The 23863-nt window shown below is 38.4% G+C and overlaps 1 protein-coding gene across 1 annotated transcript in view; it reads left to right on the plus strand.

Moving 5' to 3' along the window:
* PEPD (peptidase D) overlaps positions 1–23863 on the plus strand; it is a 136073-nt gene that overhangs the window by 13376 nt on the left and 98834 nt on the right. The window contains exons 4-7 of the mRNA XM_079315935.1: positions 8793–8856; positions 10870–10917; positions 12475–12536; positions 18851–18895. Of these exons, the coding sequence (XP_079172061.1) occupies positions 8793–8856; positions 10870–10917; positions 12475–12536; positions 18851–18895 (219 nt within the window). The remainder of the gene's footprint in view (positions 1–8792; positions 8857–10869; positions 10918–12474; positions 12537–18850; positions 18896–23863) is intronic.

A 23863-nucleotide genomic window follows, 5' to 3' on the forward strand; every position in this document is an offset into this window, starting at 1 on the left:
TCTATGCTCAGGAAGGACTCTCTGAAAGAGTATGATCTCTGCTAAGAAAAAAGAACTGCTCTGTTAAAATTTGTTAGGGAAATATATCATCAATATTAATGCTTATTAAAAGTTGAATGTGAGTGTAAAGCAGCAGATTTTGTTTTACTATTGTGTACTCCTTGCTGGAGCTCTGGCAGTCAGAGCAGGTGGCCACAACCCCAGTCCTTGGAGACACCAGATACTTCTTTGTCTGGCAGGGACACCATGATGTGGGTAGGTCACTGTGTGCAAGGTAGGTTCTGTCTTTTCTTTGTGCCCATTGAGTTGTTGTGTCAAGTTCATTTAACTTCTCTGTGGTTTGGCTTTTCTTTAAAATTGTAAAATGGGAATGTTATCATACCTTTCCTTCTTAAAGCTGTTCAAGTCATCTAACTCTGCTATAAAAATCCATGCTGATTTGTCTCCCCCCCAGTATTGGTGTTTTTCCAAATTACAACCAGAACATCTGCTATTGGCAGATTCAGTATATAATTTCCTTTGTTAAGAGGCATGGATTGAGACCAGTGTTTGAGGGAAACACTTACTGTATATAGTGATCTAGAAATTACACTTAATATCTTAACCACTATAATTTCTATGCTCTTTTTTTTTTTTTTTGAGAAGAGAGCTTTCTAATGAGTATATGTCATCAGTTTAATGCTACAAGAAATCTTCTGGGGATTTCAGTGTATAAACATTTCCTTAGTCACAGTTCTTTCTGTATAGAGCCCTTGACTCCAGGAAAGAATTTTATTTGCAGAGAGGAATAAAGCAAAGGTTACCAATTGCAGGTTTTCTGTATTTTTGTTGGGTAGCTCTTGATAGTATCTCTTAAATGTCTAATTGAGGCACTGCTACTTGAGGTGGAATTTATAGAAAGTCTAAGGAACTGTTCATCTTTTGGAATGCATGGTGGGAATAGCTAAGCAGGAGCAGTGAGACAATATACTTCAAGTAGATGAAATAGGGAGATCAGTGTTTGGCTTTTACTAGGACTTACTGTGAGATTCTCCTCAATACTTTATTTCTGATTTCCTAAGTGCAATGGCCTGTATTGCTGCTCCTAGTTACTCTTATTGTGCATCATCTATACAGCACTGGGAAGGGCAGTATCACACACCCAGCACCTTGTGTCCAGCTTCATGCTCTTCATGCTTGTGGACTCTGCTGTTCTGCCTCTCAGACAGGTGGGGCTTCACTTACACTCCTGCTTCTTTTCCACCAGATCAGCTTGAGTTGTCATCTTCACCTTGATTTCTTTTGAAGTCCGTTACTTTCTCAGAATCTGTCTTGCTGTAGACTGAATCAAAAGGAGCAGGGAGTTTATATGTGTGCAGGTAGTTTTGTCTTTCAGAGAGTGTAGCAATAATATAGAGAACTGTGGAAAGGGAGTACCATTCAGGTAGTCAAAACATTGCTGGAGGCTGTCTGTGACACCAGCAAGCCCATTAGTACTGTTTTGTTTTAAATCTAGCTTGATGCCTTTTAATCTTCTTGTTTGAGATGGTGAAATTCCTTTTGGATGTAAAGGTGATGGCACTTTTTTGGACAAAATTAGGAACATCTGCTGGTGTCTTTTAAGGTGTGCTGTGTTGTTCTTCCTAGCAGTTCTTGACACCCTCTTGTTTGGTTAATGCTTTACCATCTGTTATCTTGATGATATTGTAATGAGAAGGGAGTTTATTGGTGAATCTCTGGCAGCATTAAAACATTGGTTTTGCATCCCTTTTCCTCTTTCAGCTCTACATATGCTGATGTATTTCTATTTTTCTGCTTTAAATTTCCCAAGGTTGTTACTCTGTGTTTGCAGTCTCTCTGAAATTTGTACTCTGCTTTAAGCTCATTCTAGCAAGTTGCTGTCAAATGAGTTGTTGACTGTGTAGAACTTCAAGTGCTAAAGATTATGATGGTCCAATTTTCTCCTTGTCCATGTGCTTTCTCTCCTTTAAGTGAGGAAAAATGTAATTTTGATTCATGCCTTGTGTGTGTGCTGCAGTACCATGTACAGGTGCTACCTGCAAGATTATGTAGGCATTTAATTTGCTCAAGACAAAGTGATTTTGCTGTTAAGTGGTGTTTTGTATCTCTTACTCTGAATATGAAAGTAAGGGTTAAATGGAAGAAGCAGAAAGCTTTACTGTGAAGTTCACTAGTTTTAGCCTTTCTGTCTCACTACATTAAGAATCATCCTCTCCTGGTTTTGTGATAAAAGCTTCAACAATTTTTCATGTATTTTAGGCAATAAAACTTGCAGAACCTATTAGGAGAGTACTGTATCCTGAACATTATTGTGTATTTTGTTATTGGTCTACTCTGTTATTGTTCCAGCTATGTTAATCCTTACTTGTAATTATTGCTTGTGAAAACATCACTTTCTGCTATCTACCAGGAACTGTGGATCCTAAAGACAATAAGATTCTTCTTCTCTGACATAGTAGGAGCTCCTCAAAATGGCTGTTGACTGGTTATTTTGAGATTCCTACAGCTCCTTTTGAAAAAAACATACTAAATAAATGTTGTTGGTTTTTCCTGGTTAGTTTGTTTTGGTTTTTTGGTTTTTGGTTTGGTTTTTTTTTTGGGGGTTTTTTGGTGGTTTTTTTTGTGTGTGTGTGTGTGTGCACGGTTTTTAGTTTGGTTTTTTTGTTTGTTTGTTTGTTTATTTTCTTGCTAAAGCCAGTGATTAGAAATTGTAGGTAATTCCCATTATTTGTCCTAATATACATTCAGCGATAGCATGTGTGGTGAGATCCAAAATACTGCTTTGTTGTGCCATTTGATATTAAATTAATATTTCATTTTGCAGAAGAGCAGTTACTTCACATTGGTGCTTATAATAGGCTACACCTATTGCTTTCTTTTATATGTAACAGTGGAGTAAAACACTCTTCTTTCAGATTAGCTGCAAAACACAAAAGAGGTCAGATGTGAGGAGCTAAGGAATTCTCTGAAATCATTAAAATCTTAACATTAAAAGTGTATAATTTGTTTAATATTGCTTGTGAACATACCATTTGGGATATTTTTTTCCTACATGAATATTGTACATTCTAGGCTATACAGTGAGGTATTTAATCTTGAACTAGGAACTCCAGCTGAAACTGAAGAAAAGCTAAATCAGACTGCTTCAGGAAAAGCTGAATTTCATTTTAGAGCAGATGCACTGGGAAAACTAAAAACTGAAAATATGTCCTAGAAGCATTGAAACATGGAAATACAAAACAACCTTTAGGAATAAGTGTTAAATATATTGAAGTTTGGACGAATGTTTATTTGCAAATGAAAGCATATACCTAAAATGTGTATCAGCAATCAGGCTGCAAATATAGTAACAGGTGGCTTTAGATGTGTTTCTTTCAAGAATAGCTATCAGCTGTTACAAATTCTGTTCACAGTTTTTCTTTGGCATTTGTGATTTAGATCCATCTAATTTTACCTCTCTTCTGAATACAGTTCTGAAAACTGGAACATTTTTTATCATGTTGGTATTACAAGGCTATTGCTCAGAGTCCTTTAGCATACAAAGAAATGTTGCTTAATAGAATTCTTACAGTAATGTCAAATTTGTACAAATCTCTTAAGATTTCTGTTATGAATTCTTGTGCAATGTAATGAACAACAGGTTTAAAATGTTTTTAGACAATGAGGCCAAGTTTTTATTGGGATTGAAGTGGAAGCAAAACATGGTTGATAAACTGCTGCAAAGAAATCGTGATTTGAATTTTGTCCAAATATGTAAAAGCTTTAAAATAAATTTTTGGTGTATTTATAGGTATATATATAGAACTGTCATAACTGTTCATCTTACTGATGGATAAACAGAAGAAGCAGTGTTATATTCCAATTTGAAGATCACATCAAAGTGGAGCCAGTCCTAATAATGTGGTCTGGCAAAATCTGAACTGCTGCGATTTTGTTGTGATTTGATGAAGCATCCTGGTTTTTAAACATGCCATCATGTACCATGGGAATTTAGTTAAACCAAATTGAGAAGTTTAGAAGAAACTTGGATTTTTTCCACTAAGATAAATAACTGACTGGGATTGTGATTACTAGTTTTTGATATTGTGATCCTTTACACTTTTGCTGGTGGTTTTTGTGTTTGACAAATGTGTGTAAGAGAAATGAAGTACAGTTATTGTAAGGTATTAATTTACTCTCTGATTTAATGTTTCACACTGTATTTTTACAGTGAAAGTTTTGCTGCTGCTCCCCCACCTCTTTTTTTCCCATTGCTACCTGAGTAGAATGTTGTTCAAAATAGTCACTTGTTATCATTGAAGGATGAATCTTCAATATTTGGTACCTAAATAAAACTGTAGCAGTTAAAATAAGGCAGTGTATAAGAATTCAAATCTTCTTAAATACAGCTTCATATCTTCAGGCCATCTTCAGCATTTCCCAATCACTGAAAAATCTTGAGAGTAAGAAACCAAGCAGGTGATCTAGATGGGGCAGGAAAATATGGTAGAGAGGAGTTGCATGGGAAGCATCAACAGAAAGAAAACAGCTTAATGTTTAACTCACAGTAACTCAAGCTTTTTCACCAGAAATTGGGATGAATTGTAAGCAATGAAGTAGATACAGCCTCTTGTTTAAGGGGTCCTTTGTGGCTGAAAATGAGAAAAATGAGCACCATATTCATGTAAATTAATATCAGTGCAGGACTCTTACATTTTGTTTTTAATGGCCAGAACTCTGAGATGCCAGATTTTTGCCTAGATGTTTGGCCATGTGTTCGTGGGCATGTTCCAGGAGTTTGGAGTTGCTTATTTCCACTATAAGAGAAATTGATGACTCCTGTTATTCTGGAAGTTAACTATTGACAATTCTAATTAACATTGGTATTTGCTTGGCTGGAGTTATAAAACTATAGGGAAAGGTTATTGAGCCTTTTTGGGGCTGATATGTATTACTCACTGTGGGTTTTTGCCAAGTTGTGTTGTCAGGGAATCTAAGCAATTCTGCACACCCCAAGCCCCTGCCTGAAGCCTGTAAAAATTAGGTCATTGCTTCTGTTCACACCTGTTTGCAAAAGGGTTGGGGTTAATTTTTTTATAGGTAAATAGGCATGATTCAATAATATCTGAGATCATATCTTCCACTTGGGTAATCCTTCTAATTAATTTATAGTTTGCTGTGGGGTTTTTTTTTGTACATAGTCTCTGCAGTGATTAATCAGCATTCTAAAACTGGCAGCCCATAGCAGCATTACAAATGACAAAGCCAAACTTTAAAGTTGTAACCAGTTAACTTACTCTAGCTTCTTGAGAGTCATTTGTGGAGGGAAGTACTCCTCATCCCTGGGAAGTACCCAATCTACTTGAAATTATGATAACTGAATGTAACTTCTGATTTTCATTATGCCAGTGAGCATTTAATGGAAGATACCCTGTGACCATGGTGATTGGTGCTAGCTGTATTCTGTTTTGCATTCAAATTTGGTATAAATGAGTACTGAGCCCTTTATCTGCTCAGGAACTTTGCACTGGTACTTTTTACAGTAACTAACATGTGCATTATTATGTTTCATTGAGCCCCACTGAACTAGGGAAGAAATGGTAGAGAGTGGAGAGGTTATGGAAAGGTACCATTGAGGATCACAGAATCATAGAATGGCCTGGGTTGGAAAGTATTTTAAAGATTGTTGAGTTCAACCTCCTACCATGGCCAGGGACCCCTCCCAGTGTCCCAGGCTGCTCCAGCCCCAGTGTCCAGCCTGGCCTTGGGCACTGCCAGGGATCCAGGGGCAGCCACAGCTGCTCTGGGCACCCTGTGCCAGCCCTACCCACCCTGCCAGGGAACAATTCCTAATTCCCAATATCCCATCCAGCCCTGCCCTCAGCCACTGGAGCCATTCCCTGGCTCCTGTCCCTCCAGCCCTTGCCAATTGTCTCTCTCCATCTTTCCTGCTGCTCCTTCAGGCCCTGCAGGTCCCCCTGAGCTCAGCCCAAAGCTTCTCCTCTCCAGGGGAGCAATGCCAGCTGTGCCAGCCTTTCCTCCAGCAGAGCTGCTCCATCCTCTGCTCATCCTGTGCCTCCTCTGGGCTCTCTGCAGCAGCTCCAGCTCCTGGCTGGGCTGGCCCAGGGCTGGGGCAGCTCTGCAGGTGCTCAGGGTCTCACCTGAGGGGCAGAATTGCCTCCCTTGGCATGTTTTCTTTTCTTGCTTCTCCTTCTCCATGACCTTTGGTTGTTTTCTATACTGATTTTCTATATGTGACAGCATAGAATTTTTTGGCTCTAACACAGACTTCATGTACACTTTTTCGTTGCACCTCTGTGATTCTGTGACAGAGTTGGTCTTAGAAATCTTCCCAGTGGGAGAGGCAGCTTCATCACTGGAGCATCGTGGCTCCTGTGGGATGGTAGTTTGTGGGAAGTGTATATGAATTTATTTTTCCATCTAGTTGGAGGTGCTAAGTGACTATAAAAAAGTGAGGCAGAGCTGTGAGTGCTTCAGAGAGGAGCTGAGAAGTCTGGCTCTCAACTTCATGCTAAAAGTCTTTCTGACTTTTGAGTGAGGTAGCAAGAAGATGAGCAGGGAGGATCACATCTGGGAATTGTGGCAGCTTGTCATTAGGTGTGACGAAGTCAAAAGTATCTCAAAGATGACCCACTTTAACAACTGAGGGAGAGGATGGAGGATTGTGGGAAGCTGCTGTTCTCTTTCTCTTAAAGTAGAGAAAAATTCCTCAGCCTTGAAAGAATGATGAGCCACTTTTGTTCCTCAAAAGAGTCATAGTGTACATAAAAAGAGATGTTGGAGGGATTAAAGCTGGAACGGATTAATATTAACCATAACCGAAGAATTAAATTAGTAGCTGTGTGCTGTAGGCTACATAATTATAGGAGGCAACAAGGAGAACAAAAAAGAAGTTGAGAAAGAGCTTGTGAAAAGAAAGGAATTTCCTTATTGGAGTCAGAAAATGAGACCTTTCTTTCTTATTTTAATTGCATTAAATGAAGTCAGTAAAATCCAGCACACTTGTGGGTATACTTTTGTGAAATATTTACTTTCAATTAAACAGTTTTTTTGATTTAAACAATGCAGCTAATTATAAAAAGGTGCTTTGGATGTATTGCTCTAAAGAGCATATGTTACCATAAATTACCATTGGCCATACATTAGCTGGTTTTACAGTTGGGATTCTTCTGATACCAGATGAATTGTTTAAAACTGTAAGAGAACAAAACCAGTAGGTGCTAAATCTGTTTATCATGTTTCTGGGTTATTAAAATACTTAAGTGTGTGAGGAATGAAGGAAGAATAAGGAGATGCCTGCAGGAGAAACAGTATGCAAAAGCTGGAGGTAAGGGAACTATAATACAGTGGGTATCTAAAGATAAGAGGATCTAGTGGGTTGTTTTAAATTATATGTGAAATAAGACAGGGAGAAAATATAAGTGATAAGTGCTTTGAAATCTCTGTCACTGATAGGAAGAGTCTACACAAGGAATATTGCAAAAGGAAACATATAATGAGATAGTTTTGTGTTACTTTTGAGTAGTACTTTCACAGTTAATAAATTTTTTAAAATCTGTGATTTTCTGCTTGAGAACACCATAAATGGTTTCATGTTGTTCCCGTTACAGCCAAGTACTGTTTGGAGCATGAAGGAATGTAAATGATAAAGGAGCACACAAGATTAAAAAAGTGAACATGAGGCACTGCTCCAGCATCCTGGTACTGCCAGCAGCTCTGGCAGGTGCTGTGGTGCAGAGCAGCTCCTCAAGGTGCTGAGCTGTTTGTCCCACCACTTCTGATGGTCCTCACTGCTAGAGTTAGAAATGCTCTTTGGCCTCCAGCCTCATTTATTGTTTCCCCAGGTGTCTTGTGCTCTTGTTGTGTAATGTTTACCTAGTTGAAGCTTTGGTCCTGCATGCATCACTTGCTCTCCCATTGTCACTCAGAAAACAAAATGCATGGGATGCCCCAAGCTCCAGCACTTCCAGTCATGGCTTTTTCCTCCCCTTTTCTTTACCCTGCAAGTAAAGAAATGTTTACTTGGTGGAAGGATAGAATATTATTTTGAGATCACGTTTTCAAGATTACAGAGGTTGTATTTATTTCAGTGTTGAGGACATGGAGATTGTAAGTCTCCTGAATAACTGGCTGCTACCATACAGTGAAAGATAGTGGTACAGAAGACAGCAGGAGAGTCCTGGTGGGACTGACTGCAAGCAGATCCTTCATGTTCTTCTTGCCTTTAGAAAATTGTCTCTGGCTGGATAGCTGGAGAAAAAGAGTAGAGGAGGTTTAGTTCTGGACCCTGACCTGTGAAGCTGCCCTCTTTGTTGGTGTCCTGATGAACAGAGGCAGCAGAGCACATCTTAATAGCCCTCAGTCTGCTAGAGCAGTTACCAGGGTAAACAATGAATGTTTTACTCACTCTTTGCATGTAACACAGGGCAGGCTGGTCTTTTGTTATTTCCACATCCTTCCAAAGTTTGATGAGTTGGAGAGTTGTGTATAAATGGCTTGGCAAAAGTCCCTAACAAAACTGTTGTGCACAGAATGGGGAAAAACACTTTCATTCTGAGGAGACCGTGCTATCTAAGCATGGACTGGATAAAAGCACACTGATTTTTGTAGCTGTGGCAACTTTCTGTGTAATCTCCTATTTTGAGAAATAGAGTTAAAGATAAGATTAATAAAACATTCCTTTTATCTGAGTCTATTGTTATATAGTAGAGAATATTATTTCTTTGTCTGTGGCCTTATTAAATATAAGAGCAAAGCTAAACCCAAATATTTCTTTTTGTTATTTTCCAAAGGATTCATCCCCCTGAATTCTTCAAGAACAAATATGCTGTGGATGAAGTCTACTATGTGACTGAGGTGAGTTGTCTGTGTGTCTGAATATTTTTTTCTGCAAATACAAAATCACTGAGTGGCAATGACTTTGATTAATTTTAGTCCCCTTCTTACTGGATGTCTCCTGACTTGGTGGGATCTTCTCTCCTTTCCCTGTTACTGGAAAATGTCCTTTTATCTTACAAAGCACTTTGAAATATTTTTTAAGGTTGCTCTTTTGATCTGAACACAGTTCTTAATCCAAAGGCAGTCTCATAAACATGTTTTGTTCATGGTGAGACCTGTCATTGTGTGGCCTTATCCAACTGAAACATGTTGCTAAATAAATGTTTTGGAATTCATTGGAGATTTGAGGAGATTGCTGTCACTGAGGTTGAATGTCCTAGCTTGGATTTGAGAGCCTACATTCTTTTCATGCCTCCAAAAAGCTGTTGAGAAAGGCTGTCTGTCTCACTCTTATTTTCTACAGAATCATCCTATTACTTGAATTAAAAAATATATTCCCATTTCTCAGTGCAAGTGTGCCTTGCTTAGTTAGGTTTCTGATTTAATTTCTGAGCAGATGTTTGTGCACTTGTGCACCTGGCCAGCAATCATTTCTTTGGCAGGAAGGCTCAGCAGGTGAGGACAGTATTCCTGCCAAGCTGTGTGTGTGACTTTCATGGACAGCAGCTTGAAGAAGACTCCTCTGGTTCTTCTGTTCTCATAGAACACTGACTCTGACTCTCTAGACCAAAAGTTTTGCTCTCATCAGCTGTGCGGAGGTTTCATTTAATTTTCATAATAAGTCCAGCAACAAAGTAAAGTTTGATGTGTATTTCAGAAGCTGGAAGTGGAGGGAGCTATGGAGAGGTTGATTTTTGCTGTGTGTGAGTTGGAGTCCTGTAGTGTTCAGGTGCTCTAGTGCTTATCTGTCAGATGGTGAAAATTGCAAATAGCAAGTACATGTTTTTAAAAATCACGTTTTTAAAGAGCACATTCACCTTAGGCATTTTGAGTCACTTTCTGTCAACAAATATCTTTATGGCAGTTCTATTCTCTGCTTTTTTATGGCTTAAAAAGTTCTTTGATGGGAAAAAGTGCTCTTTTTCTGGACCAGTAAATAAATTTTAAAATGAAGGCTGCTTTCAACCTGGGCTTCATGTACTGAAGTGGGAAGCTGTTGAAACTTGCAGCCTCACTGTTTGGCTCTCAATGGTTTCTTCTATAACTTTGGCCTTGTTTGCCAAGGAATTGGTTTTCCACCATCAAGACAGCAGGGGCCTTTTTTATAGAATAGCTTTATGTCAGTGAACATGTGTGTGTTACCCTGATATTTCCTGAGATTAAGAAATGAAAAAAATAAAGGGTACAATTGATATTTCTGAACTTCCCTGCCATATACTTTCTTTTGTTGATACTAGTGGTGTGCTATTAAGGTGGTTTAGAGTTTATAGAAGTTTCATGAAGTTGTGTCATGTGTCCATTGCCTCAAGGTATGTGTAATTCAGCACCCACCCTCTGCAGCTGCTCTGAAAGCCCAGCACTCTACCAGCCCAGTGATTTTGTTCTCAGTTTATGAATGTTTGAAGGAGACTGAAGGAGCCTAATAAAAGGATTAGTCAGTGGAAGTGACCCAGTGAGAATAACAGTAAATATTCTTTGCTAAACATTTAGCACATTGTAGTAATATTAATGCAAGTGCTATATGTGCTGGATAGAGCACCCTGGTGTTCCTTATTTCTGAGTGACATTACAACTTTTTGGCTCCTATGTTCTGTCTTCCTAATGATGATAATAGACATGAATTATAGTTGGTATTTATATGTTTAAAGGACACAATCAACTTGATCACTGCATTTCTGTCAATATTTTGTATTCTGCTGTCTCTTGTTGCATGTCTCAGGTAATACTACAATATCTGAAAGGTATCAGAGGAACATTTTTGTCTTTGCAGCTCATTTACTTTATATACAATGAATATTGATGGAATTGGTATCAATGTGGTTATGAGGAAACAAGAAAGACAAATAACAGTGATCTAAAACCTCTTTTTAGATATCCAGTGTTTTGGCTTTGAAGAAGCCTGCTGTACTTTTGACTTTGGTAAGTAATAATCTGAAAATACTAAATTTCTTCAATAAGGATACCAGTTTATGCAGCATTTCTTTGCACTGTCATTCTCCATTTTTTTCCTCCCCATTTTACACCAAATTAGAGGTCACCTGTGTATAACAATCTAGTCTTCTGGCCTCTCCATTATTTCAAGATCTGTAGCCTTTGGCCTCATCCAGTCTGCATTCTGTCTGCCAAAAGCTGTATTGGTTTTCTGGTGAAACATGACAAGCCTGTCGACCATGATGGCCTCCAGTCTATCTACACTTGACTCCAAATCCCCTTTTCCTTTTATACTGTTCTGGTCATATCATGAGCATGTTTGGGCCTTTCTGTTTGCTAAGTATTTTGAATGGTGCTTGTTTGTTTATTTATTGGGAAGAAGCATGAATGAGTGGAGGCAAAGACTGCAAGTTTCTCCTTACCCATCACCTCTTTCCCATCTGCTCCCCTGCTTTACAGGTGTTTTGTAAACTCTTACTGTTTTATTGTCTCCAGTCTTTATAAGAATTATTTGCTGACTCTGAGCTTTCCCTTACAGCAAATGCAGTGGCAGCTCCTGAATTTCTTGTTTTTCCATGATAGAGACCGGACAGAAATCTTAACAAAAAAATCCCTCCTTAGAAAGTTCTGTGGCCTCAGATCTGAAAGTCTTTATCCATTAAGAATAATAAATATTTTTCAGTCTTTCTTTCACTTTTATATATTTGTATACTCACATATACACTTAAAATATGCCCCTATGCCTTGATTTAATATTCTTTAAGAGAAATGAGAGAAATTGAATTTTTGACTATCTTGTTCTTCTTACTGTGCATTTCTTCACATGGAGTTGATGAGTAGTTATCACTCTGGGAGCCTCCTGTTGTAATCAGGAATTTTCACATGATTTTTGGCTGAGAAGGAGGTGCTGTGGTGCTTTCACATTCCTCCCACTGCCGTGAAGAAGTATTCAGAGAAGGGAAGAGCATTTCTCTGTCTACTACTGAATGGAAACCTGGTCCTCTCCTCCTGTGGTCTCATTCCAGAACTGCTGCTCTGCAGGGTTCCCCAAGCACATGTCAGAAGTGTTCATCTGCTGTGTAGCGGCCAAAATGCTCTTGCTTATGCTGCTTGCTTGAATGGAAAGCTGTAGGGGAGCAGCAAGCAAATTTAAATAGTAACATTGCCAAGGCAGGGCATAACAATTTATTTTAATATTAAATGACTTTAGAAGAAACCTTGCCTATTTTTCATTCTCTTGCCCTGTATAATTTTATTATAGGTCTTACACCTCCCTTTCAAGATGTAAGGGCATTAGAAATCAAAGCTTGCCTTTTTCCTAAGCAGCACATCCTGACTTGAGTTCTGTACTGGTCTCCTATAACTGATTATTTCTTGTACTGGACTGTGTTTGAACAGTCAGGGGTTTTTATTTCTATTGATTCAGGTAAACTTATGTGTAAGTTTTCCCAAATACTTACTGCAATCAAGTTCTCACCATGATTTAAATTTTAAATGCATGTGTTTGGCTCAGAATCACAGTCCTTTTAATCTTTCTCCTCCCAGCGTGGTGTTAATACTGATAGTGGAAATGTCACCAAAGAAGCTTCGTTTGAGGGGATCAGCCAGTAAGTGACACAGCTTTTTTGTACATGAATTGTTACATGGTTTTGTTGAATTAATTTTATATTTCAAATTAAATTATGTTTTCTCTTAATGAAAGGATGTTGAATGGCAGGTTCGATGCCAAACATTTTATTTCCAAAGAAATTTTGATCCCTGTTTCTAATGACTTGAAATACAGTTGGGTTTAAAAAAAAAAATCTTTGTTGTATCTAAGTTAATCCAGATTTTCTCTTTGTCTGTGTTTATACTGTAGCTATTTAAAACCAAATAGACCCATCCTCATACATTCATTTCTACTTTTGAGATTGGAATATTTTTTTTCAGATTGAAGAAAAATTAATCTTTAAGAATAGCCTCTTTCTCTTTCTGAGTTCCTTGTACATTATTAATCTAGATATCATGGATTCTGGTAGTGCATAGTCTTCTGAAAAAATGTTACGTTACAGGTATAAAATAAAATCACAAATCACAAAAAAAAAATTCTGTGTCTCGATGTGAGCTTTTAGTGTCCCTTAAGGCTGTCTTTTTATGAAGTTTGGCTACTAGTGAGGTGAAAATGTCTTCCTGCATGCAGTATTTTGAAAAAGCAGTAAATAGAAATACATCACAGCTTGCTCTGGGATGTGAGGATGATGGCCTCAATTTTTAATGAAATACAATTGTCTGTTCAGTTGCAATATGTTCTAAAGGAGATAATTTCCTGGTTTTAGCTCAAGTGTATGACAAAAAACCAGTCCCCTCTCATTAAAAAGCCTGTTAAAATAAACAGTTGTGCTGAGATGTTAAGGCCTTTTTTATGATCATTGACTCCCACTCACCCCACTATATTTTTTTCCATCCTCTTCTCTCAACAGCATGTTAATTCTACAGTGAAGATGGCAGGGCACAGAATTTGCTGCAAGTCTGGGCACTCATTTGTACAGTCTGAGCATGTTTTCTGCTGGGATCATTTCTTTGTGTCAAGTGATCTGAAATCTAAAATCTGATTTCATAATTACTTAGTTCTCCCTTCTGTATCCTAAATGGGAATGTAATGGTTCTGTCAAGGATATTGGGAACCAGGTGCCAGGCATTTAGACATCTTTTGCTACTCACTGAGTTTAATATGAAGTATTCCACAATAGACACATGTCACTTTTCTAATGAGTGTTTGGTGTCCCTTCTGTCATTACAACCAGTGTGAGTTCTTCTGTTTTGTCCAAGTAGATAGTCATCTTACACTCTCCACATACAGGTGGAATCCAAAATCTGTGTGGAGCAGTATCTCCAGTTTTATCTGATACACTTCTACTTGAAATATGAACAGTTGCTAGCTTCACCAGCAATTCTTTTTTGGAATGATGTACAAAAGTCTGTTTGAACTGCCAAAACCCCCTTTTTATCCTGAATTTCACTAAACTCCATTTAAAGAGTTTAATTAGTAGCCCATTCACTAGTCAACATAAAGCAAGGAAGCTACTCCATTCAGTGCTTCATTTGAGATTTTAATAGAGTGTCTCCTACAACACTTAATTTAAGCATTGGCTTCTCAGTTATTGCGAAACATGCTGTCCATGTGCTCCAGGAGTGCTTCTCCATTCCTAGCAGGGATTTCCTGCTGTTAGCAGATACTTCTCTTTTGAGATCTGGCACATGTTCACTTCTCTCCACCCCTAGGCATGAGGTCACTCATTTTGCTGCCTTTGGCAGGTCTGGTTGGTACCTTCCCCTCCCAAGCTCACAGTATGGAAGAACATGCACTGATTTTGTTGTTGGATCAACTCTCCTCTCCTGACAGAGACCATGCCTTCACACCACTTGTCACTCCAGCCTTTCTTTGATCTCCCTGATTCTATTTGTGTCTTCTCCTGGCCTGTGGTGGCTCTGGTGAGCTCATACTTGATCCATGTGCAGGGGACAACTGGCGGTCTGGAGTAGGGAGTGAGCTTCCTTTTAAAGTCTGCTTGCCTCAGGATTTTGTAACTGTATGTAAACCAATCCATTTTATATTTGTTTTCAATACAGACCCAAACTAATTTCTACATTCCTGCTTTCCTGCTTCTCCACCTCTCCTGTGGCAATTTTTTCCTTTATAGAAAGATGCATTTCAGATGTATTGATTGTTTCCAAGAAGATAACACCCACAGCAATGTCTTACTTCAAACTGTGCTCCCTCCTGGCTGCCTGTGACTGAACCTTGCTGGCTCTCTCAGTCTTTGGTTCAGCCAGACTCTGCCCTGGCCATGATACTCTATTTTATGCCTGATATGTTTGGGTTTTTTTCTGGCTTCCTGGCCAAGATCTGTTTTCTTCCTCAGACCATTTTGTGTTTCTCTTGCTCCCGTATGTCCTTTTTCTCCTAGGTTGACCTGGCTCGGTGGGGGGGTGGGGGATGTTTCATGTTGGATAATAATGAAAATAATGTCAAACTTTCTGAAAAGGTGAGTCTTGCTCTCTTTGCATGCTCTTCATCTGCTTCTGTCAGAGGCTGTCTTTTTCTTGCCCTAGTGATGCTGCCTTCTCTGGCTTACTTTTTGAACCTTTTGAACTTCTTCTGGAACATTATTACCTAAGCTATTTGGTTAATTTTTCTGCTGTCATAAATAGTCATTTGAGACCAAATGACTGCTGTGGTCGTGGGTTATTTCTGTGCCCTGAAGATCACCCTGAAGTTATTTTTGTCATGCTAGCAATAGCTAAGCTTGATTCTATCCTGATTACAGAGTCTATAGTGGTGAATAATTTAATGGTTTCCATTAGTTTATGTATAGCTCTCTCCTATAGCAAGGGATGTTGTCCTTCAGAAAAGTTGGTCTGTTGCTGCAGGGAATGGAGAGCCAGTGGTCCCTGCTCAGCAGAGGCTGGTACTGAGGGTCACTGAGGGTCCAGTCTGGAACAGGGCTTAAGACAGGAGACCTGGACTGTTTCCTAGTAACTGCCCTCACATCAGCTCTGTTTGCAGCTCTTCAGAATCCTGCAAAAGGGGATTGCTCACTTGTCCTAGAAGGCTTAAGCATAGAAGGCAGATTTCTAAAGTAGTTCTAGTGCTTTCTTTTCTATAAACTAATATTTCTCTTTAGTAATAGAGGCTAGTTCTGTGTTTGCAGTTTTTGTTTCTAATTCATGGTTCCATTTTTCAGACTGGAGAATGTGCAGGATTTTCTTTAATCTTATCATGTCAGTTACATAGCCCTTGCAAAAATGCTTTGGGAGGATGTGACTCGCCATACAGAAAATGGATCTCTAACCTGTAGGGTTGAACAGTAATGTGCTATATGCTTTAAAATACTGTTGAATAAATCTTTGCTCACTGTGTTGACAGGGTTTTTTTCATCCTCAGAGTCAGTTGAAGTAAATGATAGACAATTTAATCAATGCACTTGCTGTTTAAAGTTTTGCAGCAAATTCCTCTTTTGATATTGCATAGCCAAATCATCATTAGGGCAAAGACTCTCCATGTTGAAGAAGAGGTGAAAATTCTAACACTGTGTATGATTATGTTTTAGATTTTTATCACTGTAGACACACACAGTGTATTCATTAAACTGACAAAAAGGGGTCTCATTATACAGTGCTTTTATATGGGAAGTGTAGATTTCTAGGGTTATTTTAACTAATGAATTTGTCTTGCATGTGAAAGGACAACTGAGTATGAAATCAATTTGGACATGCTTTAAAGTGTAGTGTTTCTTAGTTCTGCATTGATTAAATGGGAGCATTAATATGTTACAGATTGCAACTGTAGCAAATGCCAATTTGTTTTCTTCCTCAAGACCACATATCTCATCATCTAAATATTGTCAATTTGCAAATTGCAGAAAAATGTGAAATTAGATTGCACTGCCTAATCCTATCATTTGGGTAGTACATGTTTTGTTACAAGTAGGTTGTTTGTTGTGTACTGAGTTTTTAGTGAGAGCACTAAACTGGAGAGTACTGTCCCTAAACCACAGCAGTAACCAAAGTGAAGTGTGAGTCCTCAGCTTTAGAAGTCTCAGGAGGCCTTGTGGCTGCTCAGACAGGACCCACACCTTCCATGAGATGAGTGGAGCTGAGACAGTTATGTCCTTCATCTTTGACTTCCTTGAGAAAGTGACCTACAGTATATTCTCTGTCTCATATGGATTGATGCTGTGTCTCAGAGCTCTAACATCTTGTTTCTTAGTTGGCATTGCATCAGAAAGTCTGTATTTCAGGTGAGAGAGAGAACTTCTGTTCAGCTGATGACCTCCTGCCTCTTCTCCACCCACCAGAACCCTCCTGATTCAATCCTGCTGCCTCTCTGTGTGTTTAATGAGCTGCCCCATTTGACAGCAAACCAGAATTTTAAGGAGCTGCCACATAGTAGGTGGTCCCACTAAGCAAACTTTGGATTTCTGGAAGCACAAAGTTCAAGAAGAGCTTTTATTGCCAGGAAAGATAAAATCTGGGGACTGTAGCTGAAATAGCTATTAGAAAAGAGTGAACTGCTGTAAGTCTACACCAGTGTACAATTTCCCCCTTTTCTGAATGTTCCAGTGAACAGTCTTCTTTTATGAGGTTCATGTTTGGGGATTTGCTTTTGATTTCATCCATTTGTGCTTGTGGTTAAAGTGATTAATTCAGTTGTTTGAGATGTGGATTTTCAGAGTCAAAGTCAGCTGCCTTCTGTAACTGCCCTTCTCTGTGTCTTATTTTCTTTTGTTACTTCACAATAACTCAGTTTACTCCTATTTGAATAGAGCTGGTATTGGACAGTTCAGTGCTGCACTGTCTCCTTACATTTGCCTTCATTGATCAGTTTTCTGTCTGACATACTAATGACATTTTTGAAAGGTTTTGTGTCTGTTGTTACAGCTGCAACATAATTCTGTCTTGGTTTTCTGTGGTGGTGTTAGTTGGTGTGTTCTCCAGCCACACAGGGAGCTCAGGCTTTTGGGTTCTTAGAATATTCATAGATTGATTTTACTATGTCATTCATATGTTTTCTTCTGTATAAATTTGTATTTTAGTGTCTCTTCCATTGTAGAATTATTTCTGCATTGGTGTACATAAGTGATAATTTTTGAGATGGTGATGATTAAATTGAAGATATGCCCTTTTGGTACTTTCTTGTCTCTAAGTGACCAATTCTATTATATTATGATGCATTGTTCTGTGACTGGTGGGTGACTTTTTCTCATGAGTTGTTTTTACAGTGATTTCTCATTAATACCCATAATACAGCTTCTCCTTGTTGAATATTGTAACAAGTTTTTGGTTTGTATCTTGGTGTAGGAATACAGAGCAGCTAGCCTTCTCCTTATTAGGGTTTTATAAGCTTATGAGCATCTCTTTCTGAAAAAGGGAAACATAGGGGCTTTTTTCTTCTTTCTCAGGATCCAGAAAGACCCTTACACAATTAAAAGTGACTTCTAAGTAATTTTTTGAAATTGGATTTGTGCTTTCATTGTTCCCTTCTGATGTATAAAGTATGGTTAATAACCTGGAATAGAATTAATTTTTTCCTTCAAAAACGTAGGAAAAGAAACTGTTGCCTTATAACATTCTTTTGAAGAACTGTTGGGAGCTTTTTAGTTCTCTTAAATACCCTAACTGGAGAGTAAACAGTCCTGAGCAGACAAAAATATCTTTGATGCAGAACACTCCTTAGACATTTAAATTGTAACAATGCTTGAAAATCCATTTGTGTTCCACCTTATTACTTAGCTCCTTACTCCATTGGCCACCATAGTGTTATTGCTTTGAGTGCCTCAAAATCATTCCAAGAATACATTGATTGCTCATGTAGAAAATAAACAGAAAAATAGTGAAGTGTCAGAGGCCAAGGCCTCTGCTTCTGCTTTACCTCTGCTGTAGATTGGAAAAGACTTGGAGAGGTCATTTTCCTTTTCACCATCCTCGAAGCAAGCTTGTTTATCACATGGCCACTTTCTGTGCACACAGAAGTGGGAAGGCATGGAGCAAAGGATGAAATCTGCAATTCACTGGGTTTAATTTCATTGAAGTGTTTGAGGAACTAAGTAAAAATCACGGAATCCTTTGGAAGGAACGTCTGGAAGTCAGCCTGGTCCACCTCACACTCACAGTAATGAACTGATAAACTAACATTTCATCCTTGTCAAAAGAAGTGTATCTCAAACATGTTGTTATGTTATACTTAAAATTAAGTATCTGGTTTAGTCTCATGTATTTCAAAATTAAATACATTTTTCTCACTGGGGTCTCTTGAATTCCCATACAACACTTGCTTTCACTTTTCTTCCACAGAGAAGACATGATTTAAAAAAAAAGAGTATGTCATCTCTGCTGTTGTGTCTGGCTGCTTTTTAATATTAGTGTCTTTGGGTTTTTTTAGATTTAATGTGAACAACAAGATCCTTCATCCTGAGATTGCAGAATGGTGAGTAACATAGAATCTTTCTCTATGAGTAGTGTTGAACATGCTTGTACTGTACCATTGCTTCAGAGAGATTCCCTCAGCAGAAACCTCCTACTTTACCACAGGAGTTTTACTTCTAAATTATTTCCAGTCCATAACATGAAATCAATGTACAAACGTAATAATAGGGCTAGGTAACAGCATTGAAAACCATAGAATTTATGTAATGTTTCTCAAGTATGCATCTGGGTACACATTTCTCTAGGATGTGTTAGGGTTTAAGTCACATCCATGTAAATATGAATATGTATGAATGGGAAAAGAACTGAGGATAATTTATGTTCTAGAAGAGAAATCAAACGTAGATCAAAACTCTGTCTAAACAGGTAGTATTCAATTAGGTGTAATTTCTTCTCCAGGATTTATTTTGACAGCCTTAGTTTTGTTGAATTATTATTCATATAACTGTACTTTGTAATTCTTGGGGAATTCTGCTGTAGCCTATCTGAAACAAACAGATGTGTGACTAAGTGCAAAGCTGCTCCATTTTATTAGTTTTCCTCTTTTGGTCAACATTGCTGACTTTGTCCACAGAACTGCTCCATATCTAAGGCTCTCTAGTTTTCCATTTAGGAAATCACTGAAGAAGGAACATAGTGGATTTTTGTTAATGAATTAGTTTTTATCTAAGCTTTTTTATTCTCTGTGTATGTATTAATCTAGAAATGAGGAAGCAAATCCTTAGTTAAGACAGATAAGCTTAAAATACAAAACACAGGTGCACTCTGTGTCTACCACTGTTGTAGCTTGTTATTATGCATGCTACTACATATTATGCTTTTTAATGTTTTTTTTCAGCACATATGCTGAGAACCATCTTCTCTTGTCTCCATCTACAGCTAATTGCCAGCTTGAAAACTGTGGGGATGTTTTTTGAACATCAGTGATTTTAGAAGATTTAGAATTATTAAAAGGTCACATATCTGTTGTGGCAGATATTTTTCATTGCTTGGCAGGACAAAAAGCTGCAAAAGGGAAGTGGAAAGGCTTTGTGTAGACATTGCTCCATCCCTGAGTCATGGATGGGCCTGAGGTGTGGCAGTGGACTCATTGCTCCTGCTCATGAGTGTAGGGGGGACTGATTTTTAGGTCTTGCCCATTCTGTGTTGCATTTCAGCTATAGGAGAATGGCAAAGAGGATAATGCAGCATAGTCCTTTGTGTAATGGAGAAGCAAAAGAAGAGCTTTATTTAGAGAAACACTACACTTATATATAGGGTAGTTGGTGCAATGCAAAATAGGCTCATTGGTCCAAGAAGGCAACACCTCTTTGAAAATATGCTTTCTGCAAAACATCACATCTCCAGCAGGTGTTTAATCATTGTTATAATTTCCTGTCCTTGAGCAGTCTGAGAATGCCTGCCTTCTTGGTTCCCAGTAGTGTCCTCATGACAATTCTGTCCTCCTAGAATTTGCACTGTTCCTTTTCCTAAACAGAGAAGTTATGTTAGAAGTTTGATTTCTGAATTTAAAAGAGGTGAGGAAGAGGACCTGGAGAGGGCCCTGTCTGACTTCCAGGCTTTGCTCTGAAGTCACAGCAGGACAACAGGGACAGGGATGGCAATTTTAGCTGCAGAAGGCTTTGGAGTAGGGCTATAGGCTTTTTCCCAAAGTAGCTTCAGGTTGTTTCCATCCACCTTACCAAGGTGTCATAAGTTTTTCTCCTCTGTGGTTTCAATTAAAGGGTGATTAAATCTTCTTTAGGGAGCTCAGGTATGGACAAACATAAGGTCTGTGCCCTGGAGGTTGTACTGAGAGAGGTGGGGCATTGAGGCAGTAGAAAGGCAGCACTTGGAGCTGGGGTGGAAAGAATAATCTCTTCAGTGAATTGTGAGGGGCAGCCTGGAATTCTGATTTAGTTCTTCCTGCAGCCTCACAGAAGAGGGGTGCTTGGTATGCACCTTCCCTACACCTGCCTTTCAAGGAAAGGGAATTCTAAGTAAAGGAAAAGCTCAGATTTGTATTCAGAAATGCTTTTAAAGGTTTTACTGACTTTGGTGGCTTTCATTTTAAGTCAGATGTATGTTAAGGATGGTTGTTAGGATTTAAGTGTCTGGTGAAATTACCATGTGAATGACAGGTCATGTATATTAAAGCTTACAAAAGTAGAAATCTCCTTGGAATGTCAAGTTACCAGCCAAGAAAGTTTGTTTGGAAAGCAGTTTTTTTAGAGTTAAGAAAATTTTTCTTTTAGGAAGATGAATTCTTTTGGGTAATATTCTGGGGTAGAAAATTGCATCCTTTGAATCATCTCCTTGCAGGGATGCATTCATTTCAGATTTGGCAAGCTCTGAACTACTGTGTTTTACATGGTACTTGTCAGAAAAACTTTGCTGTATGCCATGCTGTCAAACTGCCAGCTAGAGATGAAATGGCTGAGCTTTCTGGGTTTCTCAGGGAGAATGGAAGCTACAAAAGACAACTCCAGTGTTACACAATCTTCTAAGAAAATGCAGAAAAAATGGTTCAATACTGACAAGAGTCAAAGTGATTGTGGTTAAGGATCTGTTGCCTTTCTTGCTTACTTTTTCAAGATCTCATAGTTTTCTGACTTAGTATGGTACTTAAAGATAAAACAGAAGAATTCAACCTTACACTGGATTTCAGCAGTTTGCAGATGGTGTCTATTTTTTTTTCATTTTATTGAGTGGATGTATTTCCAAACAAGTTTTAAAAGTTTATTGTCAGACTTAAATGCTTCCACTTCAAATTTCATAGTGAATGGATAGGCTAAGTATTGATTCCAGTGCTTTGAAAAGAAAATGTCATCTAACAGAAGAAAGAATTCAAATTGTCCAAATGATCTCTTTAGTAATCAGGAGGTTTTTTTTGACACTAACACTTAGCCAAATGGCCTTTTGTTCCTGTAATTTGCCAGTGTCTATCATAATCATGCTGTTGCTGGAAGTAAACATTTAGTAATGTGCAGCTCTCTTTGTATGCTCTTTGTATATACTGTATTTTCCTGTAAGCTCGGTGAAAATGGGGTGTGATAGTTTGTGATTTCATATGTTCTGTATTATGCATTATTTTGATGGAAAGCTATAATTATTTCCTTGTGAAAATTGATCTGTATGTTAATGTCTTAAAACTACATTTGCTTTTTGTGTTTTCAGAGGTTTTTCTATCTATGCTGTAAACTTCTTAACATTTTTTTGATCCCCTACCTTTGGTGTTCATGCACCTGTCTTTCAGAATTGCAGTCTCCTTTGCATATGTGCATTGCTGTGTTTGCTGACTTTGGTGCTAATTCAGTTAGCAAGTTTTTATACATTGCAGAAGAGCATAAATGTATAAAGTGTGGTAGAGAAATTTCTATAAATAAAATGTGGAAAGGTAACAGCAGAGGTGAGAAAGGGTAAAAATAAGGCAGGCCTGTGAAGTCTGCCCACATGGGCATCATCCTTACATACCAGGTGGTCTGTAAACCTAATATTTCCAGAAGGAAAAGGAGGAGTGGACATTCCCAGGTGTTTTCCATGTATGTCACAAAAAGGAGATATTAAGGTTGCACACACGTACTAAAAAGCAGCAAAACAACCCAGCTGATAAAACACTGATCTGATAACTGGAAACAAATACTGCTGGCAGCATTATCAGAGCTGCAGAATGCACAGAGAGATCCAATTTATGTGTTTTTGAGAAGAGCACTGCTTTAGGAATATACAGTTGAGTTATGTGAGTTTCAGCCTCCTCATTGCCTCAAATTCTATATATGCTTTTGACCACTTGATTAGGTCATGCATATCATTTGGTATCCAAACATTTAAAATGCCCAAATGCACTTTCAGGATTGAACTGATACTTGTTTATATTAAAAGTTCTCTACCCTGTTGTATGACTGACATGTGTAAAAAGACCAGCTGCTCATAGGGCTAAGTGAAAATAAAAGCAGAAAATGTGTGTAAAAGGAGAATGAGGAAGAAGAAATGTTTTTACATTTGGTAAAACGAGAGGGGAAAAAAAGGTTGAAAGTTTTAGGTCAGTCCTGACAGTCAGAGACTTGTGCTTCTGTTTCAGCTAGATTGCGCTGAGTGGCAATCTGAGGAGTGCCTTACATGTGAAATCTGTGCATTGAGGCAATTGCATTAGCTAGAGCCTGGAAATTATTTGTTCCCATTAAAATATTAATGTGTTTATGCAGAGGCTGTAAACAGGTCCAAGAACCATTTTTAATAGAATGTTGAAGTTCACATTCATGAAAAAAGGTGGGATTTTCTTCCTATCCTGATTTTGGAAGTGAGGGAAAACATCATGAGAACTGTGGATACTCATCACGTGCAAGACTGCCCTGAAGTGCCAGCCACTGCTGTAAACCTGGCTTGGGAGTGTGCTGCTTTTTGCACTGTGAGAAGGTGGTAAAATACAGGCTTTCCTACTACCCAGACAGGATGTGGGAATTCCAAAAATGGTACAATGGTACCACTGGAACCCAGGAGCCCAGTGTCTGGTGTAGGCTGAATTGATCCTGTTCCCTGCTCAACTGTACATCCTCCCTCTCCTTCCTTCTAGTGGTTGGGTAGTGGTTTTTGTTGGTCTCAGAGTGACTAAATGTTTTCTGTAAAGTATTTCAGTGTCTGACCCTGTGTAAATGAAGGAGTTGTAGTCACTTTGAGGCTGAGCATGAATTTCTAAATTCAAACTAATTTCTGAGAAGCTGTCATCTAATACAAATACCTTGATTCTGCAGCCTTATGTCCACGTCAAGGGAAATTGTTTCTAACACTGTTTGCACTTGCTGTGAAGCAGTTACTAACTTTTATTACTAGCAGATTCCAAGAAAGAGATTAGACAACTGAATTATGAAACAACCAATTTTTCGGGCAATTGCAGATCATGGATATGTACTGTATACTGAAAGTAATATAAAGGCACATCAAACCAGTATTAAATTACCCTGCTAGCACATGCAGTCATCCAAGGAACAGG

This window comes from Erithacus rubecula (assembly GCF_903797595.1).
Source record: "Erithacus rubecula genome assembly, chromosome: 12".
NCBI lineage: Eukaryota > Metazoa > Chordata > Aves > Passeriformes > Muscicapidae > Erithacus > Erithacus rubecula.